This window comes from Phacochoerus africanus, chromosome 11 (assembly GCF_016906955.1).
Source record: "Phacochoerus africanus isolate WHEZ1 chromosome 11, ROS_Pafr_v1, whole genome shotgun sequence".
NCBI classification, from domain to species: domain Eukaryota; kingdom Metazoa; phylum Chordata; class Mammalia; order Artiodactyla; family Suidae; genus Phacochoerus; species Phacochoerus africanus.
In genome coordinates, this window is record NC_062554.1 from 41,417,026 (window position 1) to 41,429,608 (window position 12,583).

Genomic DNA, 12,583 nt, shown 5'->3' on the forward strand with positions numbered 1-12,583 from the left:
CAGACGCCGGGCGAGGGGCGGGAAGCTGATGCGTGAGTGATGGATCTGGGCTCGCCTTTGGGGGGAGGGGGTGGGGGGCAGGAATGTCTGAGCCAGAGGAGCCACCAAAAGACCTCATGGTGAGGAAGCACGTGGCATGTGGCTCCTCCAGGGAACCAGAACAGCTCGGCCCGGCCGGAGGCTGGGGATCGAGAATAAGGAGCACAAGAAGGGCTTTGTGAATCACGGGTGGAGTTCGGACCTTAGCCTGGAGGTGCTGGGGAGTCATTTGGAGATTTTAAACGGCCAGGTGCAGGAGGAGGCTGGGGTAGAGCGTGAGTGTAGTTTTGGACACACTGAGGTAGGGTTTTCTCCAGGTAGAGATATGCCAGCCATTCCTGTTTTTGCAGAAGGTGTATCCTGGACAGCAGGGCACCTTTGCCCTCCTTGCAGCATGTACTCCTTTCCATCCCTCACCAGAAGCCCCCTTCTTTTGGGGCAGCTCTTCTGGGCCCCGTTTCTGTTTGTCTTGGTCATTCTGGTTTTACTCCCTTTTCCGTCTGGGAGAGCCTTCGGTGGGGACCTTGGGAGCTCAGTTGAGTGGGTGGTCACATCTTCAGGAGGGTGTGGGCTGGCTGCTGGGGCCTTGGGTCATCCCTGACTCGGGATCTTCACGGGTGTGTGCTTGGGGTCCACCTGCACGATTTTGGCCCAGGACTGCCCTTCCTGATGGAGTATCACCTTGATGATAAAGCAACTGCCTCTCCTTTCTTTCAGCGGGTGCCAAAGCCTTTGTCTGTGATCAGTGCGGTGCCCAGTTTTCGAAGGAGGATGCCCTGGAGACACACAGGCAGACCCATACCGGTGAGTGACGGATCCCATCCTCTAGGTCTTCCGTGGTGGGATGGCACACAGATGTGAGTATCTTGGTGGCACCCTTGTTTCCTGGGGGAACTGTGAGTCAGGCTGGTTTGTGCCCAGCTACCCTTGCTTGTGGGGCTGGCTGGGCAGGGATTTAAATGTGTGACTTTGCTGCAGGAGAACAGCTGCCCTGGAGGAGGCTGAGATCTCTGTCACTAACAGGCCACCTAGATCTCATCTTCTCGGGGACTCTGGTACATTCTTGTGGAGGCCTTAGAAAGCCTGTGATGTTATCTAGGCATCCCCTTCCCGTTGTGAGGGGTCAGGAAGCCTCCTGCACCCCATCTGACGAACTCTGAAACCCTCATGTGGTCACCGTGGCCTGGCCCTCCCTCTGCTAGCATCTAGTCATTGTCTGAAAGAAAGCGGTTTGTCCACCAGCATGCACTTGAACAATATATTTTTAAGCATAAACATTTTTTATTTTAGCAAAGTTAAAGTGGGTTGATTGATTTCAGCATTAAGCGCATGCTTTCTCTCTTTTTTTTTCTTTTCAATTGACGTATAGTTGACTTATAGTGTCATGTTGGTTTCAGGTGTATAGCACAGTGATCAGTTATCTCTATGTATACACAGACTGTGCATATATTCTTTTTCAGATTCTTTTCCCTTATAGGTTATTATAAGATATTGAATAATAGTTCCCTGTGCTCTACCGTAGGTCCTTGTTGGTTTTCTGCTTTATATGTAGTCGTGTGTTAATATATTAATCCCAAACTCCTAATTTATCCTCTCCCCATCCCCTTTGGTAACCATAAGTTGGTTTTCTATGTCGGTGAGACTCTTTCTGTTTTGTAAATAAGTTCATTTGTATCTTTTTTTAAGATTCCACATGTAAGCAATACCATACTTGTCTTTGTCTGGCTTCCACCACTTAGTATGAGAGTCTCTAGGTCCATCCACGTTGCTGCAAGTGTTTGAACAGTATTGACAAACAATGATATCACTTGGATTTCCATGCTTTGATCTCTCCGCATCGCCGTCGTCTCACGTGGTCGTTGGTGCCATCATCATCATCAGTGTGGCTCACACTTCCTAAATGTTCACGGTGCACCAGGCACAGTTCTGAGCACTTTACCGCATCCCATGGGCCAATCTTCCCTAACTCTGTATGGTAGGAGGCTGCTCCCATGTGATAGGTGAGGAAACCGGGGTTCAGAGGAGGGCAAGGGACTTGCAGAAGTGAATGGAGGGATGACTGCTGGGTTTCATTCTGGTTCTGCCACTTGCTCTTTTCAGAACCGTGGATAAGTTACTTGAACTGTCTTCATTTGAGTTTCCTCATCTGTTAGAAAAGTGGAGTGATAACTGTACTGATCTCAGAGCATAGGCTTATTGTGGGGATGGAATAAGATGTTTTATTTGAAGTGCTTTGCAGACTGCTTGGCTCATAAGAGGCATTCAATAAACAATAGTAGGTGCACTCAATTTAATAAATATTTACTGAGTTCCTACAGTGTGCTCAGCCCTGCTGGGGGTCTTTAAGGCACAGGCGTATTTGGGATAGATAGATAGCATTCTTCATGGCCCCGAGATTCTAACAGGGAGAGAGTGGAGGTGAGTAACTGTGTGATACAATGCCAGGTTATAACAAGTCCTAATACGAAAAATACGGCGGGATAAAGGGGAGAGAGTGACAGGGCGAAAAGTGGTTTTTTTAGGTCAAATGGTCATGCTTCTGTGAGAGGGTGACATCCGAGCAGAGTCCTGAAGTCAGGGAGTGAGCCACTCAGAGTTTTCAGGAAGGAAGGTCTGGGCACAGGGAACAGGCACGTGCAAAAGCCCTGAGGCTGGGTTGACCTGGACAAGTTCGAGGAACAGCATCAAGAGCAGTGTGGTGGGGGGTAGGCAGTGACATGCAGAGAGGGGGCAGTGATGAGGTCACAAATCAGCTGGGTCTCTCTGCGTTAGCAAGGAGCTTGGATTTTATTCTACATGTGCTGAGAGTCCATTAGTGGGGGAGAACATATTTGCAGGTCATACATCTGATAAGAAACTTCTGATTAGAAAATATAATTTTTGTGTCTTCGGACTGAAAAATACAAATTTGAAAAAGTGCAAAAGATCTGAATAGACATGTCTGCAAAAATAGACAGTCACTGACTCCATGAAAAAGACGCTTGACATCATTAGCCATCGGGGAAATCAAAATCAGAATCACGGTGAGATCCTACTTCACGCCCATTGAGAGGGAGCTCTAATGAAAATGCAGACAGTAAGAAGTGCCGTCAAGGATGTGGGAAGTTCAGAAGTTCCCGTCGTGGCGCAGTGGTTAACGAATCCGACTAGGAACCATGAGGTTGCGGGTTCGGTCCCTGCCCTTGCTCAGTGGGTTAACGATCCGGCGTTGCCGTGAGCTGTGGTGTAGGTTGCAGACGCAGCTTGGATCCCGCGTTGCTGTGGCTCTGGCCGGTGGCTACAGCTCCTATTCAACCCCTAGCCTGGGAACCTCCATATGCCGCGGGAGCGGCCCAAGAAATAGCAACAACAACAACAACAATAACAACAACAACAACAACAAAAAAAGACAAAAAAAAGGATGTGGGAAGTTCAGAACCCTCACATGCTGCTGGGACTGTCAGAGGGTGCAGCCCCTGTGGAAAACAGATTGGCAGTTCCTCAAAAAGTTGAACAAAGTTGCCTTGTGACCCAGCAATTCCACTGTTACATAAATACCTGAGAGGAATGAAAACATATATCTACCCCAAAACTTGCACATAAGTGTTCACACAAGCATTGTTTTTAAGATAGCCAAACATGTAGAGATACCTAAATGTCTACCCACTGATGGATGGATAAACAAAATTAATATATCTGTATAATGGAAGACTATTCAGCTATAAAAATGACTGAAGTGCTGGTACCTTCTGTAACATAGGTGAACCTTAAGACCATTATGGGAGCTCCCGTTGTGGCTTAGCGTGTTAAAACCCTGACTAGTATCCAGGAGGATGTGGGTTTGATCCCTGGCCTCCCTCAGTGGAATAGGGATCCCACTGGGCTGTGGTGTAGGTCAGACATGACTTGGATCCCATATGGCTGTGGCTGTGGCTGTGGCTGGCAGCTGTAGCTCCAATTCGACCCCTAGCCTGGGAACCTCCATATGCTGTGGGTGAGGGCCTAAAAAGAAAAAAAAAAATTATGCTCAATGGAAAAAGCCAATCACAAAGGCCACATATTGTATGATTCTGCTTTTATGAAACATCCAGAGTAGACACATCTTTAGAGACAGAAAGTAAATTAGTTAAGTGCCAGGGGCTGGGAGATTTGGAGAGAAATGGGGCGTGACTGCCAAGGGGTAGAGGGTTTCTTCTGGGGGCAATGAAAATGTTCTAAAACTGATTGTGGTGATGGTGATGCAGCTCTGAACGTATTAGAATGGTTGATTTTATACTTTAAATCATGGGTTGTATATTATATGGCATGTGAATTATGTCTCAGTAAAGCGGCATGCGCACCCCCCCCCCACACACACACATGTGCACACACACGTGCACACAGACTTTTATGAAAAAAGGGGGAAATTCACCACCATTGGAGGGTGTTGAATGGGAGTATGACATGACTTGATTCATGAGTTTAGAATATCACTGTGGTTCCTGTGTTTGAGATCTGACCACAGGAGTTTTTGTTATCTATTGCTACGCAAGGAACTGCTCCCATGGCAGATTAAAGTGATGATATGTTACTATCTAGGACGGGTCTGGGGTTGACTGTGCTCAGCTGGGCGGTTTTCACTTGGGGTCTCTCTAGTGGTTGCAGTTGGGTGAGTCTGGGGATGGAGGCGTCTGCAGACTCAACCCTGATGGCTTCCTCATTCTCTTATCTGCCCTCTAGTCCTCCTCCCTGTGGCCTCTCTCCACAGCAGAGCAGCTTGCACTTCCCAGCTGACTGCTCAGGTCTCTAAGAGTCAGAAAGAGTCAGCAGACACAAACTGCCCTCCCTCTTAAAAGCTAGGCTGGCAACATCTGGCATCACTTCCGCCATATTTCATTGCTCAGGTCAGCCCCAGGTTCAAGGGGTGGAAGGGTAGCGTCTCCTTCTCAGTGGGAAATGACAGACACATAGGGACTGAGGATTGGTGGCAGGCGTCTGTGGAGACAAGCCACTAAGCTACCACAGGGGCCAGAGGGGAAGAAGGAAGACCGGTCCACTGCCGCCGTTACCGTCAATGTTTTCTTGTCCTGCTTCACAAAATCAGCCTCGCTGAGCGGAACATATGCCTCCTAGCCCTGGCATTGTGGGCTTTGGGCTGGTGGTGCCCTGGGCTCTGATGCCAGGAGAGGAGAACCTTCTAGATGAGCTGTCATTCCAGTCAGCGTCTCCCTGGCTCGGTTCTAGAGAAAGTCATTGGGCTAGATGATTATGCCTAGAGCTGGTTATCCTGAAAGCCAGGGGAGATCGCAGGTCTCCCAGGGTCCCTTCCCTGTCAGTTTCTTATTGCTGGACCACATGGGTAACCGAGAGTCCTGCTCTGAGAAGTCCAGTCTGAGGGCTAAGAGCCGTCTTTGCCAAGCAGCTTAATTCTGTCTATCCAGATGAAATTTGCCGTGGCAGGGAGCAGGCTACCCTCACAGCCAGGGCTGGGGCAGGAGGCTGAGTCCCCAAGGGGTGAGCGGATGGGCATGTGGTTCATCCACAGACCCCACACACTTATTGAGCACCTTCTGTGTGCCTGGCATCTGCTGGGGACATGGCGGGCAACAACACAGGTGTGCTCCCTGCATTTTTCTTTCAAACAGCTTTATTGAGACAGGATCCGCAGCCTGTTCACCTGGTTCAAGTACCCAGTTGGGTTTTGATGTATTCGTATATTTTTTAAACTGTCATAAAAGATACATAACATAAAATTGGCCGTTCTAGCTGTTCGAAAGGGTACCAGGCGCTGGTGTTAATGGCCTTGCAGCCGGTTTTTAGAGGTTGATATTGGGGTCGGCTTTGAAAGTCAGGAGGTGTCTTAGGACCAAAGCCCTCCTGGGGTTTATGAAGTCAGTGAGGACTTGAAACTGGTCCTCACTTTCCAGAAAAGGAAATTTGTTTCAAATAGGACGGGAAAGAACCCGGGGTTTGAGTCAGAGGAGGTGGGGAGGTGAGGGCCTGACTCCCTTGCCCAGCAGGTGGACAACCTTGACTTGTTCCCCATCCTTTCTGCCCCTCAGGTCTCCCCACCTGCAGAGGAGTGTGGGGCACCCCTCCTCCCTGTAGCAGAGGTGGGGTCTGGCCCCTTCGGAGTTACTTTTGCTGTCTCTCCAAGCTGAATCCGCACTATGGAGCGACCAAGGCGGATGCTTTGAGAAAGGATCCCTCCCGTCGGGCTGTGAGCACCAGGCAAGCTTCCTCCCCGTGAGGAACATCGGGCCACTCCCTGGTGGGGGGGCAGGCTGTGGGCTGGGGGGACAAGCCTCACCAGCCCCTGTCCTCAGTGTAAGGTTGACAACGAGGTGGCTCTTAGCCCATTTATCACCTATAGTGCTCCTTTCACAGACGAGATAGCTCATCAGACTCTTTTAATAATCAATGAAAGAACACAACCTGAAATCTAGTTGCCACCTCCATTCTATGAAAGGGGACCTCTGAGGAAGAGAGTGGCCTGATTATAAGGCATGCTGAAAAAGACGCTAGAGTTATCGGACTGGGAAAAGGCAGCAGGGTACCAGGTGGAGAGCCAGCAGGAGAACAGGGCAAGCGCTCTGAAAAGGAAGAAGAATTGAGAGCCTGGGAAAGTCATGGTAATTCCACCTTGCATTTCTGATACCTTAGTTTATCAAACATGTTCCTCAGTTATACCCTTTAGAAACTTTATTTTTTGGTCTTTTTATGTCCACACCTGCGGCATATGGAGGTTCCCAGGCTAGGGGTTGAATTGGAGCCGAAGCTGCCAGCCTACGTCACAGCCATAGCACTGCAGGATCCCAGCCATGTCTGCAACCTATGCTGCAGCTCAAGGCAACACTGGATTCTTAGTGCACTGAGCGAGGCCGGGGATCGAGCCCAAATCCTCATGGATACCAGTTGGGCTCTTGACACTGATCCAAAATGGGAACTCCCTTTAAAAAAATGTTATGGCTCCACCTGTGACATATGGAAGTTCCTGGGCCAAGGATTGAATCTGAGCTGCAGCTGCTATCTATGCTTCAGCTGTTGCAATGCCAGATCCTTTAACCCACTGCACCCGTCTGGGGATCAAACCCAAGCCTCCAAGGAGACCTGAGCCACTGAAGTTGGATTCTTAACCCCCTGTACCACAGCAGGAACTCCTGTTATCCCCATTTAACAGATGAGAACGTGGAGACCTAGGAAGTGAAGAGCTGGAACTTGACTCAACTCTAACTTCAGTGTTCTTTCTACCCATCGCCAGTGGCCTGCATGTTGACTTACTGTTGCCCTTGGGTGTGTGGCTAAATGGTTTAGGAAGAGGGGTCAGAGACAGCCTAGCTTGTGGCCCTGTCCTGTACTCTTTTGCACCCTGGTGACCCATTTAACTGAGAACCCCCAACACCCTGATGACCACGTCCCCTTTGTGAGCAAGGATACAACTTCCCTGGGACAGATCAAGTCTGGGATCCATGCCCAGGGCTGCCTGCCCCATACAGAATTAACAGAGCTGGCCAGTAGCGTTGCATCCAGGGGTGGTCAGGGCACCTCACAGGTGTTCTTGACACAGAAAAATGAATTTTATAGAAAATATTTACAGAGTGCCTGTCGTGGCTCAGGGGAAAGGAATCTGACTAGGATCCATGAGGATGCAGGTTCCATCCCTGGCTTCACTCACTGGGTTAAGGATCCAGCATTGCCTTGAGCTGTGCTGTAGGTCACAGATGCAGTTCAGATCTGGCGTTGCTGTGGCTGTGGTGTAGGCCAGCAGCTACAGCTCTTATTCGACCCCTAGCCCGGGAACCTCCACATGCCACGGGCGCAGCCCTAAAAAGACAAAAAGAAAAAAGGAAAATATTTCCAATTCTGTGTCCGCCAGACGTCATCTTCGCATCTCACCCTTGCTGTCCTGGTGAGTGTGAGCTTCCTTGCCCCCTTCCTGCAGGATCTTGGTGGGCTCCAGCTGGTGCTCTGGGAGGACGCACTGGTGGTTGGGCAGGGCTCATGCTGCGTTGTCACACTTCAGTTTTCTGTTTTGCTACAGCGAAGACTTTGAGGAGATAAACAGAGATCACTTTACACCTTTTATATTATGACAAATACATATTGCAAAACACTGCTGCTTCCAAAATGTTTGGGTTGCAGAGCAGTGAGGAATTAACAGCTCTGCAGCTCCCCAAGATGCTTGTACTTCATTTACACATCAGAATTTTTTTACACCACTCGGTAAAATAAAAAGTGAGAAGGCACACATACACGCACGTACACACTCACACATGCACCCAGCGCAACCACTTGGGTTCTATATCAGGAATGTCTTAAATTAGTAAGTAGTTCTTTAAGTCCAGATAAACTGATAAATACCATTAATGGCTTAATTTATACTCTGGGTTTGAAATTTGACACATGGACACTATCTTGGCTCAGGAAACACAAGTGGTTTTGTGCCAGAGGTTTTAATGACCGATCAGTAATATAAATTGCTGCATCACTGAACAGAAATAGCTTCTCTGTGTCACTTGATCTGGAAACTTCTCCGGCCAGGCAGCAGTTAATAAATTTAAAAATAATTACCCTCTTCATTCAAAGTCAAACTAATTAGGAGCGGGTTTTACAAATCATAATGTTGTCCAAACCACGGTACATCCCTGTTTGGGACTTGGACAGGCCTGGGGGCAGCAGATCGGGTGGCGTTAATTAGAGGGCAGGGGAGATACCTTGGCTGCTGAGCTGAAGGCGAGGGGGTTGGGACAGTCGTCAGCACGCCCCCTGGGGGAGGGAGTCGGGGGGGGGGTCCTCAGTCGGGCGGGTTTGGGCTTGAACTGTGGGGACCTTTGGCTCTTTTAATCCATATGGAGGGAACTCAGGGCAGCTGCCTCTGTGTGATCTGAATATGGGGGCCATGGGGCCATGCTAGTGTTGGGGGGCCAGGCCAGAGAGACTGTGAGAACCCCCAGAGCAGGAAAGGCGGATGTGCAGATAGCTACCTGGGGAAGGTGGACCTACCTGGAGGCAGGGGAGTGGGAGGAGCATCTCTTCAGGGCTCCTCTATGCACTAGGCAAGCTGGGGCCCTGATGGGGTGATCCAGGTTTGTCTTTCAGGCTTCAGAGAAGAGGGACCCTTCGAGCCTGAAGTCCGACTGTGACATTCAGGGTATTTGGAGCATAGTGACAGCCAGAACTTGGGATCTGGTGTCAGACTGTCTAGATTCAAATCCTAGTCCCACTATTTCCAAGTTTTATGATCTTGGATGGGTGGCTTAACCTCGCTAAACCTGTTTCCTCCTTGGTAACAGGATGGCAGTGATGCTGTGAGGATGTAATTTGGTGATCCGTGGAAGGGCCTTGCATGGAGTACATGATGGTGGTGGTTCCTGGCTGGGTCAGTGAGAAGGGCAGGGCCAGGTTGATGGTTGTGGTGGTGGAGGAATAGGAACGGTGTATAACTGCCTTGCCAAGGGGATGTCTTTGAGGATCCCGGACATGTCCTCTAGCCAAGAGGACATTTCCAGTGTGCCCATAGAGCTAACAGCCCGGGAGCCCTCCACGTGCAGCCAGGAGGCTGAGAATGATGTTTTGCATGTTGAACAATCTTACAGGGCAGATTTGGGGATCTTACTTAAGGCCGTGGTGTCTAGAGTGTCCAAAGCTGCTCATGGAGCCCACCTTCCACTAATATCTAAACCGATGACATGTACAACTAAGACTGGACAAGCTGCAGAGCTGGGATCAGCACAGAGCAGATGCTCCCCCCTCCAGGAGTATCAGAACATGACCTGCCCCATCCTAGAAAAGGCCTCGTTAGTTGGCGCCCTTGAAGGCTCAGGCATCTGGACTCCCCCTGCTGGGGTCCTGGCCCATGTCTATTACCATCAGGAACCTGGGTGTTCTGGAGATACAAATAAGACTGTATGTGTCCTCCCTTCTTATGCCCTCCTAGTGCCATTCCTCAGTTTAGGAGTTCTGGGGCTAGGAAGCTTCAGGATATTAGATGGCCCAGAACACTCGGTTGAACTAGATCTCCAGACTTGCCCCAAAGCAATTCCGCTCTCTCCTCCAGCCCTCACTCTGCCTCACCAGGTTGACGAGGTTAGTGACTTGGGTTTGTTGCAGATGGTAGGAGCCTCTGCAGCTGGTTTGTCTCATCATTCCTTCATTCATTTATTCCCTAAGTTTTAAAGTACCTACTCTGCACGAGGGGCTTTGTGGATTTGTGCCTAAGGGTAAGCAAAACTTGGAGGAAGTGAACAAATAGGATGAACTTGCCTTAGGTACAGATATAATCAGCTGTACTCTGTTGTATACTTTGGAGTTGGGTTTATTAAGTCTTCATTATAATCCTAAAATACAGGCAGTGTTCCTCCCGAATCTTTGCTAGAGAAAACTGAGACTTGGAAAGACTAAGGAAGACCTGACCAGGGTAGATAGAATGTGTGTCTCAGACTCCTAGCACCCCAGAGCCTGTGTTTTTTTTTTGTTTTTTGTTTTTTTGTTTTTTTGTCTTTTTGCTATTTCTTTGGGCCGCTTCCACGGCATATGGAGGTTCCCAGGCTAGGGGTCGAATCGGAGCTGCAGCCACCGGCCTACGCCAGAGCCACAGCAACGTGGGATCCGAGCCTCGTCTGCAACCTACACCACAGCTCACGGCAGCACCGGATCGTTAACCGGCTGAGCAAGGGCAGGGACCGAACCCGCAACCTCACGGTTCCTAGTCGGATTCGTTAACCACTGCGCCACGACGGGAACTCCCAGAGCCTGTGTTTTAATGCTGCTTTTCCTCCCCACGTGGGCCTGGACATCATAGCTAAGGTGCAGATTGGGGACTCAACTCTGCCCGCTCAATAGCCCAGGAAACTAGGGCTGAAAATTTTATATTTGAAAAAGGGGATCAGTCAAGAACAAACCAGCCAAAACTAGAATTAGGAGCCACGAGTTCTTACTCCCAGTCCAAAGTTCTCTCCACTCTGACTACAAAATAAGGACTTTCTTTTACTGGCCTAGAAAAAAAAGTTGTTTCGTTTCCACATTCCCACATCATAGAGGAAGCAGCTTATGCAGATGCAAATGTTGAGATGCTGGTTCTCATCCTCTCTGTGTCGAATGAGGGACGGTCCTGCCGTCCAGGCCAACACACCTGGCGGTCAAGGGCAGCCATGCTGCAGGACGTGACCTCCCCAGAGAGCAGGGAGCGGGTGCTGGAGGGGGCCCTGCCCCAGAGCTCTCGCCTCAGGGTGAAGGAGGCTGGGAGGCACCTCGCCGTAGCTCTGGAAGGTGGAGGCAGTGGGAACACACACACTCAGTAACCACCCCCTTGGAACCCGCAGAGCTGCTCCCCCACCTCGGTGGTGGTGGTGGTGTCGGCTGCCTGCTCCCGCTGGCTCCTCCCTCTTTCCTGATATATTAAGGATGCTTGGGCAAAGCTTCAGGGACAATCTCTGGCTCTGAATTTCAGAGGAGAAAATGAAGTCCTTGTTTGGAGGACTTTTGGTGGTGGATGAGCAGGCAGGGCAGATTTAAAAGGGTGAGGGCAGCGCTGGGCACAGAGGAGCTGCATTGGGGCGGCTGGCCCCTGTCTGCCAGCAGTAGGAAACCAGCAAGTGTTCTGGCTCCTCTTCCCACGGGCGGCCTCTGGGGGCCTGGCCTCGGAGGTCAGGACGGGGAGGAGGAAGGAAGAGGGCGCAGCAGGAGAGAAACAGAAAGAACTTCATCTACACCAAATTTTACCTGGAAAGGGGGCAGAATGAGCCCCACAGCCCCGCCCAGGCTGGAGGGCACAAGGAGGACCAGAGGGTCATTGGATGGACACGTGGACTCTGCTCAGTTTGGCTTGACCCCCCCCCCATTGAAAACATAATAGCGTTTGACTTTTATAAATACCAGGGGTGATTTGTATAGCATTTCACGTGGCGTGCCAAGGAATTGAACCTGAGAAAGCCTGAGCTCAGGACGTCATGGGCACTTTGGGAGGGAGAGTCATGTGCTGCTGTTTGTATAGCCAGTGCACCAGCATAGACTTACTCTTGACCTCATTTCATGCTGTTACTATAAAGGCATGTTTGATGCCTAATATAGAGTTTCATTTTCCAAGCACGGGGCTCTCGGCTCTGTGGGAGCTGCTCACTGTGGTGCAGGGAAGGACAACTCAGCTGTCACCTGCTGGTCCAGACAAGCCATTCTGCACCACTCACCCTAGTGGCGCCCAGGGTCCCTCTGGGCTCCTTTGGGAGGGAACCTCTCCCCAGGGCTTCTTTTTAATGAATAAATTGTATTTTCAAGTGGCTGCAGGTTTACAGCAAAACAGAGTTGAAAGCACAGAGGGTTCCCATGTTCCCCCTGCTCCCCACCCCAGCACAGCCTCCCCCACCATCAGCATCCCCCATCAGAGGGGTACATTTGTTACAGCTGATGAACCTACACTGACACATCATTATCGCTCGGTTTATGTTAATGGGTCACTCTGTTGGTTGTACATCCTCTGGATTTAGATAAACGTATAATGATGTGCATCCAGCATTGTATCATACAGAATGGTTTCACTGCCCTACAGCTCCTCTGTGCTTTGCCTATCCATCACCCCCATACTTTCTAT

The 12,583-nt window shown here is 50.0% G+C and overlaps 1 protein-coding gene across 5 annotated transcripts in view; it reads left to right on the forward strand.

The window, feature by feature from the left end:
- Positions 1-12,583, forward strand: part of ZBTB16 (zinc finger and BTB domain containing 16) — a 200,833-nt gene that overhangs the window by 129,407 nt on the left and 58,843 nt on the right. For all 5 annotated transcript variants that reach the window (XM_047754447.1, XM_047754448.1, XM_047754450.1 and 2 more), the window contains exon 4: positions 757-843. In XM_047754447.1, coding sequence (XP_047610403.1) covers positions 757-843 — 87 coding nt within the window. The remainder of the gene's footprint in view (positions 1-756; positions 844-12,583) is intronic.